Consider the following 21,167-nt stretch of genomic DNA (forward strand, 5'->3'; position numbering starts at 1 on the left):
TCCCGGTAATGGACTAAGTAACTCAACTATCTGAAAGTTATATCGGTAACAGCAATAAACTGTGCATTACATTTATAAATTGAAGCCCTCTGAAAGGTCGTTTATATCATTTGATGACAGGGTATATCGTCATAAGATGTTATCGTTAAAGTAATTAATATAATTAGGCAAGACAAAGTGCTTTGAGTATGTTTAGTCCTGTGTGGCTTTCTTTTCTTGTTTTCCGATTACATTTAATACACTTTACCTTTGTGCTGATGAAACTTCCCGGTATTCTTTTTGACAGTCATTACTTTTAAATATATTTATATAAAGTTTTGTTCATAAATATGAAGAGCATCAGCCGCTATCAATTATATTCCATTGTTAACATACCTCTCAGTGCCCTTTCCCCCGGAGAGAATTACTTGCAAAAAAACGTATATAACGACAATCATATTTTATGCTCTGTTTATTTGTGGAGTTGCACTCTGGACCGCTTTAACAGTTGACACTCGGATGTGGAAGTGGATGTGGCCATGGATATGGCTATGGAATGGGTGGAGCACTTAAAATGGCATAAAGCCATAAGGGGTCACCTCTCCCCATCCTCTTTCCCGATCCCGTTGCACCTCTATCTCTGTCTGGCCATCGCTATCGCACCGGAGCTCATTCTGCCCCGGTTGGTGGCATCTTGGTCGAAGTTTTTCCTGACTTTTTCATCGCCCGGCAAATGGTTTTACACGCATGTAACTTCCCCCAGCTCGCATATATGTATGTATGCTCGTATATGAATGCAATGGGGATCTCCATTCTACGGTACAGCACAGCATGTGTGGCCGCATATAACAATGGCAAAAAGTGCATGTTTTTATTACAAATTGCAATTGTGAAAAATTTTATACATGGCCGCATCGTTGTCCTCTCGTCGCCGCATCGTGTCACATTCCGGGACCTTCGTCCTGTAACCGGCGTGCTACGGAAAAAAGGAGCGGCCAAACAGCAGGAACCTAGGGGTGCACTTGGAGAAATAAGAACAAGGTTATATTGCTTTAAAATGAGTTTACCAAGCTATCAATCTAGATTTGCCACTATTAAGCCAAGTAAGATGGAACCAACATGGAGATGGGTGATCCGATATTATTTAGTTTAGTTCTTTGAGTGCATAAAAGGTTTCGAGCCTGGGTGTTGGTAGCTGTTCCTGTGATAGTGTCGCCAAAAATAAACTGCCACATAAAACTCCTACCGCACATCCTGTCTGTGTCCTTGCCACTTGCCGTTCGGGCTCCGTTCTTTTTGCTCGCTGCGTGCGGCATGCATAAAGCAAATGAATTTATTTTTCGACTGCCATTTTTTCAATTTAAATGCTTTTTGCCGTTGGCTAGTTGGAGAGTCTTCTCTTCTTTTCTTTTTTTTTTTTTACTTTAACTTTTTATTGGGATTTTTTTTTTTGATTCGACGCTTTATCCGAACATTTTTTTCGTCGATTTCGCTGAGCTATAAATTTTTGCATATTTTCATTAGTTGTCAGAGATGCTTTTGATGATTTATGCATGTTTTTGATGCTCTTTCGTTCGCCCTTTCTGCATTTTTAGAGAGCCCCCAGCCGGGCCGGCGATAAAAAATAAAACAAACAAACTTATTAAAAATGTAGTTTGGTAAGGCAAAGTTTTTAAGCTAATGAAAATTGCTGCAGTTGCCGGAATGTTGAATGTTGAATGTGGACAGCTGCGCACTGAACAATCCTGTGGATTTATAATGGCAGACTGAAGTGGAGCAACTTTGATGGTAAAAATTGTGGCAGACTTTTGTCCAATTAAGCCATGGAGAGGCTTAGAAAATTAGATGAGCTAAAAAGTCTATGGGAAACTATCTGCGTAAACATACAAGTTTTAGATCAGCTGACATGATAAAGCAGTTAAGAGATGTGGAAAATGACTCATCATTAACTTAACTAGATAATTACAGAGCGTGAGCATTTCTAGCTCAAACTCTTTAAAAGTTAACTTAGCCAGTTTTCCAGTTTAAGCTAAAATTTCCTCTTGAAACGCCGAATAATAACGCAGCCTTTTCCCCATTGACGTCTTATTTAACTGCCGTCGTAAATTCGCACATAATGAAGTGGTCGACGGATATCTGGCATCTCCTTCGGTTAGGTGTGATGTGGCTCAGACGGCAGCTGCTAACGCTGATTGTGATGTTTCCAACGCCTACATTCCTGCAGCATTTCCTCCGCCGACTGACGTCTCTAATGATTGTTTGACAAACATGCCCGGCTAACTGTCTGCCTTTCTTCCTGCCTTCCTTCCGACCTTCCTTCCTTCCAGTCAGCTCAGCTCGACGAACCCAACAGCCTAGTGTCCCAACATCGGCTGGTCGGTCGGTCGAAGCTCTTTATTGAATTCCAACGTGGCGCCCGGACTGGTCCTGGGTGTTTAGTCCTTGGTCCTTGCCATCCTTGGGTATCCGTGCCTGGGCCGACATGTACAGGATTTTAAAAATGCCACATAAAAGCGCTGAACGCTACGACACGAATTCAAAATTGAAATGACAAAGTAAACGGCGAGCGTTGGAAGTTGAGCATGAAGGATACACCTGAAGAAAAGTTGTTGTCATAAAGGGAATTTATGGTTTAACATTATAAAGCAGTTAGCATTTGAGTTGAGACTTACCTAAAATTTCTTTCTGTGCACTGCTAACAACAGCGTAGAAAAGTCGCCTAAGGAAGGAGCCGCTTGAGTTTGACAGTTTTGGGTTATGCTGCGATGAACATGGCCGATATGCTGCCATGCAAATCTCCTTCGCAAGTGGCAAGTGGCAAGCGGAGAGTGGAAAGTGGGTAGTGAGTAAGCAGCGATTGAGACCTGAACAAATTAATCGCCATTCGGTGCTGAGCTGAAAGTCAGGTCTGACCGAGTTTACACACACTCTCCCTTTTTTTCGTTTTTCTGTCGCTTTTTTTTCCTGCCAAGGTGGACTTCTGCGGCGAATTCCCAGTTTGCAAATAAATTAGTTTGCTACGTGAGCGACGCAAATCTGAAGTGGGTCTGACAGCGGTTCGGGTAAATTTTAAAATATTTAAGCGTGTGCAACTTATCGATTTGAGGACTGACTACAGAGTCCGCTAATTGAAGTGGTTTCAGTCTGCGGCGATGTCATCAATTATCCGCAGCTCGAGAATGCTTTTTCCTGCTAAAAGCATTTGCCCAGGGAGCCAAGTACAAAACAGAGATGCACCGCGAAAGTTCTGGGAAATAAGTTAATAAAGTTAAGGTCATCTTGTTTTTTTATATGAAGTATACAAATTTTATAAAAAATCCACTTTCTTTAGCGTTGCTTCAAGTTTCATTCGATTTCCTTGTTATTTAAGCACTACTCCATCAAAAAGTATCTCAATTACTTTAAAATTTGTTAAAATAAATGTTTTTAATTGCAAACTATTCAGTCCTGCGAAACTTTTGCTATATTTTACCACTGTGTAACACAATCCTCACATTAGAGCTAAGTACTCACCAAATTGTTATGGCCCCCTATCGCATTTTTGCTCCTTTGACTGCACAGGACTACTCGTCCTGTTGCCGTCGATGTCGTTAGACCAATTAGTTGGAAACATGCCCCTGTCAGCGCGGTTGCACAAACTGCTCTGCGTGTGCCACATTGTCAGCTACTTCGATTACCAGAAGAAAGTCTGCCACTTGCTATGTCTGTACAGCCTTCAGTACGATGAGGGCACCCAGAAGTTCGACTTCGTACATCGGTTCTCTAAATACTTTTGCCATTTATGGAACACCTCTTACTTCATGAACTACATTTTCCTGCTAATGCTCATCGCCTGCCTTGTTCCCATTGTGCTCATTTCAAATGGATTTCAGAAAAGGTTCTTAAATTTGAAACCTATTCAGAGGACTAGGATCCTCTGAGCCTAACTATCGACAACTTAACATTGAATGCCTATGTTTTGAGCCGTTCACTAGGAGAATAAAACCAACAGAGGCCTGGACACTTGCCAAACTCTCGAGAAATAATTATGCAAAGCACGTCTGCTGTGTGGGTTGCACAACCGAAATAAAAAAGGCTGAAAGCAAAACCAATAAATCAAAGGAAAAAGGATGCTAACCCATTCATTACACAGCAAACACTCAGCGGGCCTCAGCCACTTTTGTCCCACTCTGTGAAAACATGCAAAATGTCAAACTGGAAATCTATTAAATCACTAGAGGGGTTAGAGTTGTTCGAACCTTAATTAGCCCATAGCTGTGCAACGTGGCGTATGATTAACACGCGAGTAATGAACGTCACTGATACACGGTTAGAAAATATAACCTAAAGTTTGTTTGTACTTCGAGTATTGGTTAGTTTTAAGGAATCTTAAATAATATTAACTAACTTTTGGAATACCAAAAACTGAAGTTTTCGATTTAAGAAATGTTGAAATGCCGTCATTTTTCCCATGTGTACCTATGGCTGTTCCTCTACGGCCTCTAATATCGTTCAGCTGTGAATGATTGAATTAAAATCCATTCGTCGGACCTGGCATAATCAATGGAATTATGGCCCGGCCACGCCCACTTCAGTTCAGTGCACAGGCGGAAACTATTTCCGGGATTTCTAATTTTCGAACAGTCAAACAGTCGAACCGTCGAGTCCCGCGAGGCCAGTTGACTGGAAAATCTTTCGATTAACTGCATTCGCATCGGGGTCCCTGCAACATTAATGAGGCACGCCCACCGCCCATTAGCAGCCTTATTGTCACTAGCCAGCCCAACCCCCACACAAATGCCAGCCCACCCACCAAATTTTCGGGCTTAATTGATATGCATGTGAGTGGGTGGGTTGGTAAATGCAATTTCCTTGTCGCTCCTGCTGCTACTTGCTACTGCTGCTGCTGCTGCTGCATTCTCTAATGAGTTCGAAATAATTCCCTGTTATGGCATAGCTATCTACCCTTCTATATACACCCCATTAAAGGGCCCCAAAATCATTTGATATGCGGCCCAATAAATTGTGTAGTTGTGCAAAAATAACAAAAATAACGAAAATTCGAAACCTAAAAGAAGCGGAAAAACTGAGGATGGGAGCAGAAAAGCAGAGCTTACGTATTGCAATTTGTGCAAAATGCAAATTTCCTCACTGATGACAGCCGCAATTTTGTGCTCCATTGTTGTTAGTGGCATTCGGGCTATTGCTGTTGTTGTTGCTGTTGTTGTCATTGTTGTTGTTTGCAAACGTCCATTGTTAAGGACATGAGTGTGGACTTGTGTATATGTGTTTGTACGGACACATGTCCACAGACAAGGACAACTAAATAGAAACGCATTAGGAATATTCAACTTAAAAATAAAGAAAAGTTAAAGGAGTTTTTAGACATTTAAAAACAGTGAAAAAAGGAAACTTTTCTAGCATTCAATAGGAAACACATAACTTAAATGCTTTTTTATCGGTAACTAAAGAAGAAAGTTTTTGCCTTGATGACCCTCTGTAAATGGTCTTAGCCTTGATTGTTCTTGGATGTCAGACAGCGTCAGGCACATACCAATAAACACAGCAGCAGGCCGGGCCAGGGCAAAAGCCAGAGCTGGTCTGAATTCCTGACTAGCAAATGTCTAGGCATCGTCCATCGGCCATTGGTCATTGGCCACCGGACAACACAACAATGGCTGACCAGCGTCAGCTTTAGGCTTACTCCCCAGATCCTTCCTTGTCCGCCCTTGATTAACAATGATGGGCATTATTTTTGCAAATAAATTCTGATGAGCAGATGAGTTGAGGCAGTCGAGGAGGAGGTCAAGGCAAAGGAATGCACTGTTTGTCCAATCGTTGACATTTTTCCATGCTCAAGTTGCACTTTATTGATTTATGGCAGTCAGCGTCAATCATTGGGCCGTGTTCTGGCCAGGCCGGGCAGGAGGCTCATGGTTGGTCATAATTGCACATTTGCTAAGAGCAACAAGGACACACTCCTTAGAGCCTGGCGGAAGCTTTTAAGCAAACAGGATGTGCTGTGCCTGCGCCTGTGCTTGTGCAACAGCTTTTGGGAACAATACTTACAAGTCCGAGAAGTGGAAGGCAAAACAATGCATTTGTTATGCAAAGCCTTTGATGTTGTCCTTCGACCAAAGTGCTGAGTCCAGGAAGGGGCTATGTGGATGCAGACGTAGATGACAAAATGATTTTGCAGTAAGCGGGCAAAACACTTTTGCCATTTTATCGGAAAATGCTCTCAAACTTTCGAGACCAGTTTCCAGTTTGAGGCCTGGCCAAATGGGTCAACAGCGACAACAACTTGGCTGCCCTCAGAAACTTTTTCGAGTCAAGAAAATATAAAGAAAGCTGCTCAAAACAAAATAATTAAGGTTCTTCAAACTTATTGACGTTTTTTGTGAACGGGTGGCGGACCAAGTTTATTTTCCTGAAATTTTCACAGATAATAATTAGGGCAGACCGCAAAATAAAAAAAAAAACATAAAAAAGAACAAAAGCCAGGAAGTGGCCAAAAGTAAGCGGCACAAAAAAAGGGGACGCTTAATAAATATAAAAAAGCCGGCTAGGACAGCTAAAGAAGTGGGAGAGTGGGGGTTAATACCCTGCTAAATTCCTACATAAACGAATGTCGGGCGCACTTAGCAGGCAATTGCGAGATAATTTAATTATGCGCCACTCCTGGCAGCAGCAGAAGCTCCAGGATAACAGGATAATGATAACGAAATAAGCAAACCGAAGGGGCTTACACCACATTCAGGCCATAAAACGGGAGCACAAGAAGAGGCCAGATAAAATGTAATGAAAAATGGCCAGAACGCTGGGTGTGTGCTGCAGACCGATAACAATAATATCGGCTGTGCGGCTTATACAAATTGCGCTCGACTTAATTGCCAACCGGAAGCGGGCAAAACTTGTCGCCGGATGCGATGTATTCTATATGTTTGCCACCGAACGGACAGGTAACAGCTGGATATTCCAGTGAAAAGCCATGGCCATGGCATTAAGCATAATTAGCGTGGAAATAATTTATTCAAGAATCGGAAAGGTCAATTGCGGGCAACTCCACTAATTGCCGTTCTCTTGTTTTACACATTTTCAATTTGAAATTCGGTTTCATTTCCATCAGGGATTATGCAAAGTTTCCAACGGGTGTCACATGGCCATCACTTGTGAATGATGTTTTGTGGTGAAACTAATTTAGCAGAGGTTAAACTGTTTGACTTTAGTTGTTAGTTTGCCTGGCAGTGTGATGATTATGTGGTACTATTTAAGTAGTTTACCGGTGATTATTGAAGTTAATAAGGCAAAAGACAGCAGTTTATTTACTGTTTAAACTAAGTATTTACAATTTTTGCTTTGACAAATTCATTTCTTTATAAATAAAATGAAGTATAAATTAAGAGAGATCTCTCCTTCCTCACAAAATTTCCTTGAAAAGAGAAAATTCATTTTTTTTTTATTTTCTAAGAACGTAAAAGTTCCACAAAATATTTTTCACAACTTGCTTAAACTTTTAATCAAACAATTTTACTTTGCCTTCCCAGAAATGCGAGCACTTGCTCTCCACCTACACGCATTTAAAAAGGGCTGCACTACTACCACCACAGCTGACTACAGTTTTCCATTTTCAACACATCCGCTTTCCCTTGGCCGAAATATCCCATATTCTCCAACACATTTCCCGCTGGAACCCAAGCCAATGGGCGATTTGACTTTAACATTACGGTTAAGCATGCATGTCAAGCACATTGCCACACTGAAAAGTTTGTTGCCCCAGCTGCAGTTGCAGATGTAGTTGTAGTGTTGCCGCACTTGCGAATTGCAGTTGCAGTTGCAACTTGCAACGCCTGCCCGTGTTGGTATTGGTGTCGCCCTCAGGCGGAACGCCTTGGTGCCCCCGTTTCAGTTCCTTGTGCAATAATTAAGTGAGTGCCAAGTAGAGTGAAGCGTGAAGCGTCGCCGCCGCCGCCGCTCTCATTTCCCCATTTACCGCCGGAGCCCTCCTGCAAATTCATGCGTAAACAAAACAAGCAAAAGCTATGCTTTTCAGGGTTCAGATTTAGGGTTACCCTGTGATCAGCTAAATATAAGTATTCAAATTCGTTGCCTACATTTTGGGGCTGCCTTGACACATATCCTAATTTGTCCTTATTCCCTTTCCCTTTGAGATAAGATTTTTTTAAGCAACGCATACCCCCGTAAACTGCAATACCCATTACTTTGTAAAATGAGCCGGAGATTCTGAAAAGGAAGGCAGAAGTTCGACAGGACGTGTGTGTGTGTGTTATTTTGGCTACCCTCGCGGGCACCGAACGCGGCTGAGTAAACGTTGCACGCATGAGAAATCAAAAGCAAGCAGCACCAACAGCGGACTTTCACCACCCACTCAGTTACCCTCTTGGCCACCCATTCCGCCCCTTAAGTGGCAGCTCCTTATGCTCCTCATTTTGCCGCTTGTTATTCTTATTCTCCCTTCGCAGCGACGACTTCTTCGAGGGAACTTCTGCCTGGCAAGTGCTCCAAACTGTAGCCACATGCACAAGACGAGTGTGCTGGTCCAGGGGAGCAATGTGGCCCAGTTAAAGGAAATGGTGAATTACAATAACTGGGGAACGTAAGAGCTGCAGCTACGGATAAAGAAAGATGGAAAATTAAATGCTTAATCGAAGCTGGGGGCAATTAACAAGGCATTAAAGCTGAGAAAAGAGGCCATCAGGGTGTCTGCACAGAATCAAGATAACAGAAAACTCTTGAATTCAATTTAATTTTCTTGTATTTCTACTTATATTCACTTACTTACCCTAAAAAGTGGAAAAAATCAAAGAATTATTAGAGAAGCTAAAAGTTGTTATCATAATCATATAAATTTATCGGACAGCCTTGGTCAGTTATTCAATGAACATAACTTGGAACTTTATCGCTCTGAAAATTGGGACTTATCACAAACTTCCTTTTAGTTTTGAAAATCCGAGAAGAAACTTGCTGAATCCCCCGGTGAATGATTGAAGTTTTTCTGCGGTCCTATCTTGCGCTTTAAGTTCACTTGTCTTAACCTGTTCCGAAACTGAACTTGAAGTTTTCCTTAAACGCTCTCGACTCGCCTCGAACTTTCAGCTCGAACTGGAAGTTTTGGCCTTAACAAGGACACGTAAGCTGCCGCAACACGCATTCACTTATTTCGCCATCAAAATGCTGGCACTTGAAATCAAATTTAAACATCTCCCACGATCCCGCACACACACATTTATTTATCCCCTGCGGGGGTGGTGTTGGCAAATGTGCGTAGTTTTTCTCCATTTTTTTCTATATTTTCCTCTTTGGCCCCATCGTGGCTTCTTTTGAGACGAGCGACACGTACTTCCGCTCATAAGCCAAAGGCAAACTAGGCGAGGAGCGAAATGGTGGCGAACTAAAAATGCTAAAAAAGGGGGCAAACAAGAAGCCAGCCACCAAAGAGTCCACCTTACACTCTACCTCATACTTTTTAACATTGTAACGAGATAATATTTTTCCAACATATTCGTGTGCGCCCAGGACAAGGCTAAATGATATTACCTGAAGTAACATCAGCCCGACTGACAGACAGGTGCTGCAGTCGGGGGGGCGTGGCACTGGGCGGGGCGAGCTTGTACAACTAACGGAAACCGGATGTGCTCGGCTTGGCAGTTGTGAAGTGATGTTTAGGCCAGGATGGCAATGCTCGCAGGCAACCAACCGCCACTATGTCTATATATGTACGAGTATATATATACGTTGAAAGCGATGTGCGAAGTCGCCCATAGGCATCATCGAGTGCCACGTTTTATGTCTTGCCAATGGAAGCCTGGAGCAGACGCAGCGACTCCAGTCGAGTCACACGCTTCGATGTGACTGGCAATGGCTGTGTGGGCCCGACAGGCAGTGCTGTCGAAACTAGCTGATTTTAAATGGTTTGATTTTCTTAAATCATGATAGTTTCTGGACTTTATGTCTTTAACCCTGAATAGATTGAAACTTATTTAGTTTTATCTTAGCCAGCTTAGAAGGAAATTAAGACATAGTTATGGGCTGACTATAGAAATAGTTGCAGTAAAATAGTCAAATCAAAATGAGATGTCGAATGCCAGCCAGATTCTGCTTTGCCAGCACTATTGCGTTCCTGTGTGTTTGACTGTGAGTAGAGTTGTTATGGCCCCACAGGCGCCGCTCACACTTGCTCCTTGCCCCGGCCTCTGCCGAACTCACCCACTAAATGTGACAGCATAAATCGCTGCCAGTGGCAGTGGAACAGAGGGTGGGAGAGACAAGATGGGGGATCTGAGAACAATAAAGCCATATTGGCAATTTAATGTGCTGCAAAACATTAGAACATTCGATTGCCACTCTGAGAACGACAACACGCATACGCAGCGTATGCCCATGCCGATGCCAATGCCGATGCCGAGGAGTGCATTTTAAGCAGCTGAGCTGAGCACGTAAACAGAAACATTACCAGTGCACTTGTGCAGCTGGAAGGCAAAACTAAGTTCGCCGTTTACTTATCTTTGGCAATGCCCAACACGTATCCACATTAAGTCACACAGCCCACCACCCACCAACCACCAAACCACAACCTCATCTCCTTACCGGCTTTTCCCATCCCTTTTCCGAAAACAACTTCATTTTCAGCTGCTGCCTGCCAGATGGTAGCTGGGCAAGACCAAAAATTTCAGGAATTTTTTCTGGCTTGCCATGACCCTCATTCGGCAGAAACATTTTCACAGGGCACCATTGTCATTTGCATACTTTGCGTTGCAATTTTCGTTGCGAACTTGTAAATTTGACTTTATATATGCAAGGTGCAAATCTGTTTAGCGTCCCTCGTGTGCCACCAACTGCATCAAAATGCATTTATGCAAAGGCCAATGGAACTTACAGCGAAATTAAGTCACCGTGGCCGGAACATCTGACTGATGACGGAGTTGAAAGCGCGGAAAAATTACTGCGATAAAAAGTATATATCAATGGCAGCTGATGCGGAAACTTTGCGGCATTTGCATGGAATATTCTTGCGGTCGTAAAAAAGAAATATTTAACTTCATTCGTTGAGTTTTTTTTCGTGAGTTATGGAAAATAATTACCAATAAAAAATGCGAGAAACTGTAATTAATATGGGAATAAAGAAAGAAAGAATAAAATATTTATATTTTCGGGAATTCGAATTCGCTTTTGGAATAAGAAATATCAATTTAAAACAAAGTGACAATCTCTTGAAAATTATATACTTTGTAAACTTTTGATATATGTATATAAAAGTTAATTCTTATTCCTAGATTTCCCAATATTGTTGTGTGTTAAACCCAAATAAGGTCAAATAGTTTACGAGCTCTCCATAAATAGCTTATCGCTTTGACAGAGCACATCTCTCACCAGTAGTTGATTTATATTCAAAAGTGTGTCCAGACATAATCTCTGCTCACCAAAAAATATGCTCGTAAATGTCAAAACACTCTATAATGAGCTAATCAAGCAAACTCCAGGACAACAGCATAACAAAGTTGTTTGCGGATAAATGCAAATGGCTTTCGGTTTTTCGTTTTTGGCCACAAGCCGAACTTTTACGACGGCATTACAGAGTCATAAAACATTCGACTTTATTTGGGATAGCACCTAGATTGGCGGATGTAAAACAAAAATGTTGAACGCAGCACAAAAGTATAAAATCAAAATTACGAATAAAGCTTATGATTTCCAGCGATTTGCGCCCTCAAGCCATAACATTTTGCCAACTTAAATTTTGACAGACTGTTTTCTAATAAATTATGACGCAGTTTGTGGTGTTTGCTAATAGCTGGAAAGTCAACGAAGCTAATGCTGTTGACACAGGAAAATGTGGGGAAGAGCCATACCCCAATCGTATTACGTATACGCCATGTTGAGCGCATTTTGGCAGAATGGCAATTGACTTTAATTACTTCGCCTCCAAAAAGTCATACGGACGTCTGGGTGGGTATGGTGTATGTTAGAGTGTGTGTGCTTAGCACACGATGTCATCAGATGTGTGAAGGAAATACATTTGGTAGGTGGCCAGGGGGTCAAAGAGGAAGGAACTTTCATTAGTTTTTGGGCTGCTTGCCCGACTGCCATGGCGGAAGCCACTAAAAGTCTTTACATGGCAGCCCAGCTCCTCCTTCACCTACATATGAAAACAGTTTGTGAAATTTAATTTTCAGCACTCTTGATTTTTAAATGGCAGCGGGAGAGAGGAAGAGAAGAGTGCAATGAAATTTGCTGTTAATTTGTACAGAAACGTCTCTATTAAATTTTAAATTGGTTTTCTGCTGAATGTTATGAATTGCCTCAAAGTGTGGCCACCAAAGGTTGTAAATGCATGTAAGGAAAAAAAGAGGAAAATAGGACGAGAAGGAAAAATTGCCATGTACTCGCTGCGGATGCTTTCAATGGTATGAATTCAATGGGAAGGAAGCGCCTGAATGGACAGGGTATGCTGCATATCTGCTTGTGAAAAGAATCAGGTGCACAGAAAGAAGTTTTTGCACTCTACGGCTCTTTTAGTGTCCTTAAGATTGTGTTTCTTTTTAAAGGAATGGGAAAATAACTAATAAACATTGTAAATCATTATGTTAAAGTCAAAGAGAATCTTAAATGATCTTTTAAGTGAGATTTAAAGTGTTTCTTCACTTCTTATACATTTTTAAATTGATTTCCCAGCCATTTCTTTTCCGTGCAGGAAGGTGCTGGTGAATAAAACCAACTGCTGTTGCGGGATGCGTGTGCAATCTGGCAATAAATATTTTATATTTACAATATGCTGCTCTGCTGGGAGCCTGCAGCAAAGTCGGGCATATTGATTCTCCTCGAACGTTGGCAAATAGTTGGACGAAAAAGAAAGCTCAAATTGTATTGTTATTTAAATCGTTAAAATTCGCCAGCTGAATTCTTAATGGTCGTGTAGATCCACTTTGAATTTTAGTTCGTTTCGAGAGGCATTCCTCTGGGCCCAGTAATTCTCTGCCGTTTATGGCATGTTTCCCTTAAATGTTTGCTCGCTTTACTCAACGGAAATCGGTTGATGCTGCCACTGGACAGCCGCACCGGAAGTTGTCTGTTTTTTATTTTATTTGATATCTTTTATGACGCTGCATTTTGTGGCATGTATGGGCCGGGTCAGTATGTCTGGCTTTATTGCTGCCAACTCCTTGGCCTGGCCAATTACACAAATATACAGAAGCTTCGGCCTGGCTGTTTGGGGACTGGACCGTGTTGCGCATCGTAAATGAGTGTGGATACTTTTACTGGGCTAATGTCTGGCCAAGCGACTCATTGGAGGCTATAGCCATGGCATAATAAACATGCACTGTAATTAACATTTTATGGCATCGTCTTTGTTACATTTAACAGCATAGTTCGGGCGACGGACATTCTTGGCTTTAATAGGACATCATGTAATAATGATTCTAAATTAAAACACTGATTATTTTAACTGCATTTGAGATCATATTTAAATGCTCCTTCACTTGTTCTTCATAATTATCAACAAATATGTACAGCATTTATAAATGAGTCGCAGTTTATATTGCTTATTAAGCCGTGTTGTGGTCAATTAATCAAGTTCCATGGATTTAAAGGCCTTGCTGCTTCTACTTTCTTCTCACTCTCTTAAACTTTAAAAAGAATATGGTTAAAAATGTTTAAGTTTTAGGTTAGAACACCCTTACGATGGGTCTGTAATTCTTTTGCTCTTCCTTCGTGAGTTTCGACCATTGCCTAGCACCACGTTTTAGCCTTTTCCTCATGTCTAAGCCGTCGTTCATCTTTTGGTATTCACGCAGAAAGGACATGAAGGCGGAACCTATCACAGGGCTCGAAATACGTTTTGTGGCCTTGAATGACGTTTTCTTCTTGGCTTGATTTCGCAAACTGTAAACGGCTCTCTTCTGTTTGGTCGTCGGTTTCCTTCGTTTGATGGCTGATTTTTTCGGAGGTTGACTAGATTTTACCTGCACAGTGAGTTATTTGAAGAATATGTTTTGGAAGGATAATCGTATCACCCACTTCAAAATGTTTTTTTTGGAGGAGTGAAAGCTTCCCCCATGCACTTTCCCCGAGCCGCTGAGCCTCCGCGCTGTCCAAGTGGGCATGAGTCTTCTGGAAACACCTTAAGAACTTCTTAAGAGCCGAGGTCTCCCACTGAGAGTAGGGATTGAGAAACGTGGCTCCCATAGGATTGATTAACTATATCTGTATACAAAAAGGCCGGTACTATAAATTTTGTCAATAGACAATGTCTTTACAAAAGATATAGAAAATATTACAAATTTTGGTTTAACTGTGTTACAAGTCATTACTGAACTTACGTTCCTTAAAATACTGATAATATTATCAAAGCCTGCCGGTCTTTTTTTTACTTTTTCAGATGATATTTCATTACATGATTACGTAGCTTACAAGTTGATAATTAAATTTGCTGGGAAACAAAAACATTTCTCTTTTCCTTTCCCAGTCGACTTTATTATTTTGAGAAGTAATTAAGCAAACTTTCTACAGTCTTTTCTTATGTCTTTGGATTTTGTTTTTATTCGTAGGCCATCACGTTTGACGAGCCTTGACATGCCCAACAAGAACGAAACGAAGAAAGTCATGAGGGAAAAATAGGAAAAGAAAAACCAGAATGGGCCCCAATTTTCTACGTGCACACCATAAAGTTGATGTGTAATTTGTTTTTATATGCATTCAACAGAACTTGCCAAATTCTATTACAAGTTTACAATTGTGTTACTACGGCAGAGAGCTTTCCGACTCGTCTTCACCTTAATAAACCATAACTAATGGGGTCGCACAAGCAGAAGTATCTCCTTGTGCGCTGGAAATGTTGCAAAATTCTTCAAGAAGGCGCCTTTAAAGCGTCGAAAGCAGCTTAGCAGCTTTCAATTTTGCACAATAACAACGTAAAGAAAAATTGACTGAAGGACCATGTTGATGGGAGGGCCAGAGAGGAAAAAAGCAAACAAGTAAATGAAATTTCCGTTTTCGAGCAGCTCCTCCTCCTGCTCTGCTGTTCCCGATCGTTTAGTGTATCAATAACTGAATAACAGGCTAAAAAGACTCTGTTTGGCTGCTTTGTTTGCTTCTGCAATTTGAAGTGCCGGAAATATGCTTTAGCTTTATGGGCTTTTCTGCACATCTCTCTGCCAGCTCTCACAGATAGACTCTTGGCCAAAAAGTTGCCTCAAATTACTATGTCTAGCCGCCCAGGGAGTTACATCTCAGCTCCTCCGAAGAGATAATATCTTTTGATTAGTGGCAACCGCAAAAACTTTAATTAAATTCGCACACAATTCTCTGCTAGAAAGTTTATGCAGCATTTGCCATGTCACCAGATAAGTTTCCACCGCCTGGACACACGCATGTGGACTAGAGCACTTCGGCTTTTGTTTTTCCGTCCGGACCCGGGCTTTAAGTTTTACAATTCAGAAATAGCTCAACGGAGAAAAGTTTTCCCCGAAGTTATGCAGAGTTGAGCGGGCGAAATCGAATGAATTAATTAGTGGATTTCAAATGAAGCCAAAGAGCTTCCGCCAAACCAGAAACCACTTGAAGCCGTATTCTATTGAAAATTCATCTTTAATTCATTTTTGTTTATTTATTTGGCTTTGATAACTTTGGACATTGTTTAAGGGCCTCGGTTGATTAAAGGCCACTGTTCGTCGGAAAATCTTAAGCTGGGTAATTCGTCTTAATTAATATTAAAATATTGCTGTTTAAATTACAAATTCTCCTCAATAGAGCCAAAATACTGTATTTATTTTAACGACAGAATCGTAGCTCAGTAAAAATGCATTGTTATTTTTTATTTAATTTATTTATTTAGCTTTGGTAACTTTAAAGACACACGAGTATGAACTCCCTCATATTCCTATGCCATAAATTTCAACCAGGGCGAATCCAGGACAAAGGCAACGGCAGCCAGCGACTCGCAACACACTCCCCAGAAATAACTCATATCGAATTGCACCATTTGTTGTTTTGTCTCCCTAGAGGATATTGAGTTACGCTGGCTGGGATTGGGATGGCATTGGGTGTTGGAGGGCTGCGGCTCGTTGGCTCCCGTTGCCCGATGCCGATGGATCGCCGCTTGGTGGCATTTTTATTCTGTTTCATTTTTAGTTGCTTCGTTTGACGCTTTCGATTTTGATAGATTTATCACAGCTTACAAAAATAAGGCGAAAAGTAAAACAATAAAACCAAAAAGGAACTCTATGCAAATGAAAAATTTAAAATTATGTCCATTAATGGGATGATGTAATGGCCATCCGTAGCATTGAGCCACGCCCACGCGCCCGAGCATCAAGTTTATTCTTCGCTCGCACTCTTTGACCGGGGGACGTGGGCATCGCTAACAATGGGATGCAATTAACATTACACCATCCTTACATATCGTCATCTCTACTAAAGTACAAAAAAGCTAGAAAATCAAAGGGGTTTTCCCCCTTGCCTTTTGTTATATAAAATACAATTGAAATATGCTTAATCTATGACTAAAGTGTTTCTTATTTCGTTGTCGTTCACCGACTATTTGGAGCTCTTCTTCTTTTTGCTCTTGGGTATTTCCGCCCACAGCCGGAAGAAGTACTCGTCGCGTTGTAGCAGCCTGCCGCGGGCATACGAATGGATATCCGCATCCATGTTGTGGTCACGCAGCCACGAGGAGGTGTTGCACGAACTCATCTCCGTGCGCGGCTCGTCCGGCAGGCTTTCATGACCTGGATTGAATAAAAATGAAAATTGTATAAGTTTTTGGGAAATTTTGAGAAAATAAGCAAAAATTGAAACTCACCAGCAGTCATGACCTTGTAGGGCTCCTCCGATTCCAGAGGTTCACTCAGACCAATCTCGTTCTTCGCGAATATGCGAATCATGTATTCGTGGTTCTCCTGCAGATCTCTAATCTGGAATTTCTGAACGCCAGCTGGCACACGACCCACCTCGATCCACATGGTCTTCTTCATGTCCCGTATAGCAATGTGGTAGCCGAGCAGAGGCGCACCTCCATCTGACTCGGGTATACCCCATTCGAATATGTGGGCATTGGCGGCAAGAACGCGCGCCTCCAGTGGAGCGGTCGGTGGTGAGGGTACGGCTAAATTAAAACCGATATTAGTAGAGGATTTACATAGAGGGTCTAACCATTTGGACTTACTGGCATGTGTCTTGAGCGATATGCTCTCGGTGACGGCTGGTGCACCTAGTCCAACCTCATTCTCCGAAGACACACGGAACCAGTACTCGCACTTCTCCTTCAGATTGTCAATCGTGTAGTGCAGCTGGTGAGCATCCAGTGTAATGACCTTAGTCCAGGTTGTAGATGTTGAGGAGCGTTTCTCCACACAATAACCTGTAGGGAAAGTTAAGGGTCAGCTGGGATCTTCAATATATTTTAAAACGTGGTCTGGCTTACCCGTGATTTCTGATCCACCATTGCGGGCTGGCACCTCCCAATCCAAAGTAACACTTCGGCTGGTGACATCCGGCGCCCTCAAGTTCTGAGGTGGCGATGGCGGCGCTGTATATTAAACACACAAAATACCATTAGAATTCGAACATTGCAAACATTTAAATATGTTTTTCTATTACTCTTACGTACCTAGCACTTCATTATCTTTAGCTGTTGACATTTTGGGGTTAGAATATCGCAGGTTTAAGCATTAGTGGCGTTTTAAAATAAAGCAATTGGCAAAAGGAATAAGCAACTGTGATAAAATGAAAATTGGCGCGGAAACTTACTTATCTTGCGTCCCACGACAATCTTCTCCGTGGTCTCGAACGCCTCGCTGGTGCCAACCTCGTTTCTCGCATAGATGCGGAACAGATAGCCCTTGTTTCTGACCACCTTCTCGACATGGATGTTGGTGACAGTGCCTAGAGATACACCCACCGATCGGTATATAGTTTCAGTCTCTTCCCTTATCTCCACAATGTACTCAATGATCTTTGAGCCGCCATCGGTTTCGGATGGCTCCCATGCCAAGTTGAAGGAAGTATCGTTCATGCCAGACACAGTGGTAGGACCACGTGGTGGCGATGGTTTTTCTGCAAATTTATAAGGAATTTATTTAATGGAATATTTTCTTAATGTTCTTTAATTAATATCTATTTATACTTTAAGATAAACTCACCGAACTTCTTAGTTATAGTTACGGGATCACTTTCCGTTGGCTCAGACTCGCCAATGGGATTAGCGGCCACCACACGGAACATGTATTGCGCATTCATGGATAGTTTTTGAACTGCATACGATTTAATGTCTTTGTCAAAGTCGGAGACCTTCATCCAAACATTGTTTTGGACATCGCACTTCTCCAATGTGTACTTGTTAATCTCCAGACCACCGTCATCAATTGGAGGCGTCCACTCCAGGGTGATCGAGTCCTTCTTAATGTCCTTGATCTCCAGAGACTGAGGCCTGCTGGGCTTATCGATCACCTGAACCGTGCATTCAACGTACGTAGAGCCGGATTCGTTGGTGGCCGTCACGTTGTACTTTCCGGCTTGTTCGCGGGTCACCTTCTTAACGGTGTAGGTTGAAGTAGTCTCTGTGGTCTCAATGGTGACCGTTTTCGTGGTCTTCTGCTCGACCTGCTCCTTGTGCCAGGTCACAGTAGGCTGTGGATAGCCGCTGACCGTCGCTGGAATGATGAGAGTGCTGCCCGTGCGCAGTTTCTGGGTTAAATACTTGTCCTCCACCTCGAGGATGGGCTTCTGCTGCAGCTTCAGGCGGCACGAGGTCTCCACGGAGCCCTTCTCATTGGTTGCCACGCACGTGTAGGTGGCTTCAGTCTCAATGGTTGTCTTTTCAATTGTGTACTTGGCCACGCGGTTCTCGTAGCGAATGCTGCTCGACTCAAACACCTGGCCGTTCTTCTTCCACGTCACCTTTGGCTCTGGAATGCCGCCGAACACGCAGGACAGCGTCACCTCCTTTTCCAGTTCGCTGACCACATCCTGCAGTGGTTCCCGTACGCTGGGTGCCTCGGTCTCAACCTTGGGGACCAGTCGAATGGGTGGCGATAGAGGCGAGGGCGGCGATGGTCCAACTTCGTTAACTGCTATCGAACGGAACACATACTCCGTATCGATTTTCAGCTTACTTATGGTATACGTAGTGTCCTTGATCTTTCTAATTTCAGTCCATCTAAAGTGGAAGAATATTACATATTTAGTACTTGCACACCTCAATTTTTGGCTTATTTTACATTTCTAGGTTACATTTGTTAAGTGCAAGAATTAAATTTTGAAAACATTGCTTAGAACTTACTTTTCTTCCTTAACATCGTGATACTCCAGAATGTACTCGATAATTTCCGACTTGCCATCGTCCTCTGGCGCCTTCCAGTAGAGCGTAATGGAGTCGTGCATTATCTCCAAGGGTTGGGGAGTGCCAGGTGCCGTTGGCTTGCCTAAGAATTTGATTAGGGTTCTCAGTTCCGCACCAATTAACTTGCATATAAGCTGGGCTACTTACGCATAATGACTAAATGTAGGCTGGCCTCCGCCTCGCCCACCGGGTTAACGAGCTTAACGGTGTACTCGCCCTCGTCATCGTCGACAACCTTTTTGATAGTTAGCGTGGCTGACTGCTCATCGATGGCCGGGATTGTCCGCTTTGACTTGGGTATGACAACCTTGCGCATGGTCCAAACAGCCTCGGGCGTTGGTACGCCCGTGTACTTGACAGTGAAGGTGGCATCGTCGTTCTCCTTAACCTTGATGGTTTGATCCTTGTCAGATGTAATGACGGGTGGCAGCTTGAGCTCCTCGACGCACAGCTTAGTGCTGCTAGTGACGTTCTCGGCCACACAGCTGATCTCACCAGCATCTTCATCGCTGGCATCGTGGATGACCAGTCGTCGAACAGTTCCCTCGACGAAGACCTCATGTTTCTTGTTAGGCTTGATTGGCTTGCCCTTCTTGCACCAGGTAACCTCAACATCGGGCTGCGATAGCTGCACTGTAAACTCGGCATCCGTAGTCTTGGTAGCCAATGTAACATCCGGCAACCGGATGACAAAGTCCACAAGTGGTTCTTCTACAGTCAGCTTGCCCTTGGATGTATGATCACCCACCTGGACGGAGTATTCACCTGCATCTTCTGGCTTGGCCTTAACAATACGCAAAGATTGCTTCTTGCCATCGATGGACAACTGAATACGTTCATTGAACACAATCTCCTTGCCGTTCTTGAACCATTTGACCAAGGCATCTCCCTTGCTAAGTTCAACCTCGAAAACGGCGTTCTCACCCTTTGTCACCGAAATGTCCTTCAGCGGCTCAACGATCTCCGGAGGCAGCTCGATGACAACCAGTTCACAACTGCACTCCTGTCCCTCAATCTTGCACGTGTACGTACCCTCATCGTGGATGGTGGTATTGCGGATAACGAGACGACGTGCCTTGCCATCCTTAATGAACTCGACGCTCTTATTTTCTGGGGTAATCTTCTCACCGTCCTTAAACCAGGTAACTTCGGTGGACTCGGTCGTAAGTTCGACGTCCAAAATGGCAGTATCCTTCTCGGTTACTTCGTAATCCTCCAAGACCTTGATAAAGTCAGGCTTACGCTGCAGAACCTCGACAGTCGATTGAGTTTCTTGCTTTTTAACCTTGCATGTATAGGATCCTGAGTCACGTAGGTTCGTATTTCTGATTACCAACTTATGAGTTTTTCCGTCTTCAACCACAACACGATGATCCATGCCGCTGAGTTCCTTGCCATTGAAGAACCATTTGGTGGAGACCACGTGAGAGGTCTCGCACTCCAGTGTAAGAGATTGTACCTCTTCGATGGTGATGGTCTTCTTAAGTTTCTTAGTGAAGGTAACTTCATCAACCTCCACAATTACACGGGCACCATGCGACGTTTTGCCCACAGGGTTACTGGCAATACACTTGTAGTCACCCGAATCGGTTTCTGGATTGGCATCCTTGATGATGAGCTCGATGTTCTCGCCATCATAAACCTGCTGAATGCGCTCGCTGGGGAACAATGGAGCGTTGTTGAACAACCATTGAACCTCTGGCACCGGATTTCCGGAAACCTTGGCAGGCAAGTGGATCTCGCCCTTCTGTGGAACATTCTGCTCCTCAAAGCGTTCCACGAAGAGTGGTGGCTCCGCATTGCCGCTTGTGGGCTCTAAATGTAGAAAATTTATATTATTATTAGTAGTTGT

The 21,167-nt window shown here is 42.9% G+C and overlaps 2 protein-coding genes across 6 annotated transcripts in view; both read right to left on the minus strand.

Annotated features, from left to right (window-relative positions):
- Nucleotides 1-13,093: 13,093 nt before the first annotated feature.
- LOC108113643 lies at nt 13,094-14,272 on the minus strand. The gene is made up of 3 exons (XM_017224316.2): nt 13,996-14,272; nt 13,659-13,940; nt 13,094-13,604 (listed from the first exon to the last, which is right to left on the minus strand). The coding sequence occupies exons 1-3, from the start codon at nt 14,161-14,163 to the stop codon at nt 13,581-13,583; spliced, it is 474 nt and encodes a 157-aa protein (XP_017079805.2). The 5' UTR covers nt 14,164-14,272; the 3' UTR covers nt 13,094-13,580.
- Nucleotides 14,273-15,756: 1,484 nt separating this feature from the next.
- LOC108113606 (titin) overlaps nt 15,757-21,167 on the minus strand; it is an 81,231-nt gene continuing 75,820 nt past the window's right edge. Inside the window, exons 20-28 of one of the 5 annotated variants that reach the window (XM_041817926.1) lie at nt 19,463-21,130; nt 19,256-19,397; nt 18,117-19,132; nt 17,725-18,030; nt 17,585-17,605; nt 17,399-17,503; nt 17,141-17,335; nt 16,778-17,080; nt 15,758-16,703 (exon numbers count right to left, since the gene is read on the minus strand). In XM_041817926.1, the coding sequence (XP_041673860.1) occupies nt 16,513-16,703; nt 16,778-17,080; nt 17,141-17,335; nt 17,399-17,503; nt 17,585-17,605; nt 17,725-18,030; nt 18,117-19,132; nt 19,256-19,397; nt 19,463-21,130 (3,947 nt within the window). In that variant the 3' untranslated portion in view covers nt 15,758-16,512. Of the gene's footprint in view, nt 16,704-16,777; nt 17,081-17,140; nt 17,336-17,398; nt 17,504-17,584; nt 17,606-17,724; nt 18,031-18,116; nt 19,133-19,255; nt 19,398-19,462; nt 21,131-21,167 lie in introns of all 5 variants that reach the window. The other 4 variants (XM_041817928.1, XM_041817929.1, XM_041817930.1 and 1 more) reach the window with 4 other exon arrangements.

This window comes from Drosophila eugracilis, unplaced genomic scaffold, assembly GCF_018153835.1.
Source record: "Drosophila eugracilis isolate 14026-0451.02 unplaced genomic scaffold, ASM1815383v1 contig_2088, whole genome shotgun sequence".
NCBI lineage: Eukaryota > Metazoa > Arthropoda > Insecta > Diptera > Drosophilidae > Drosophila > Drosophila eugracilis.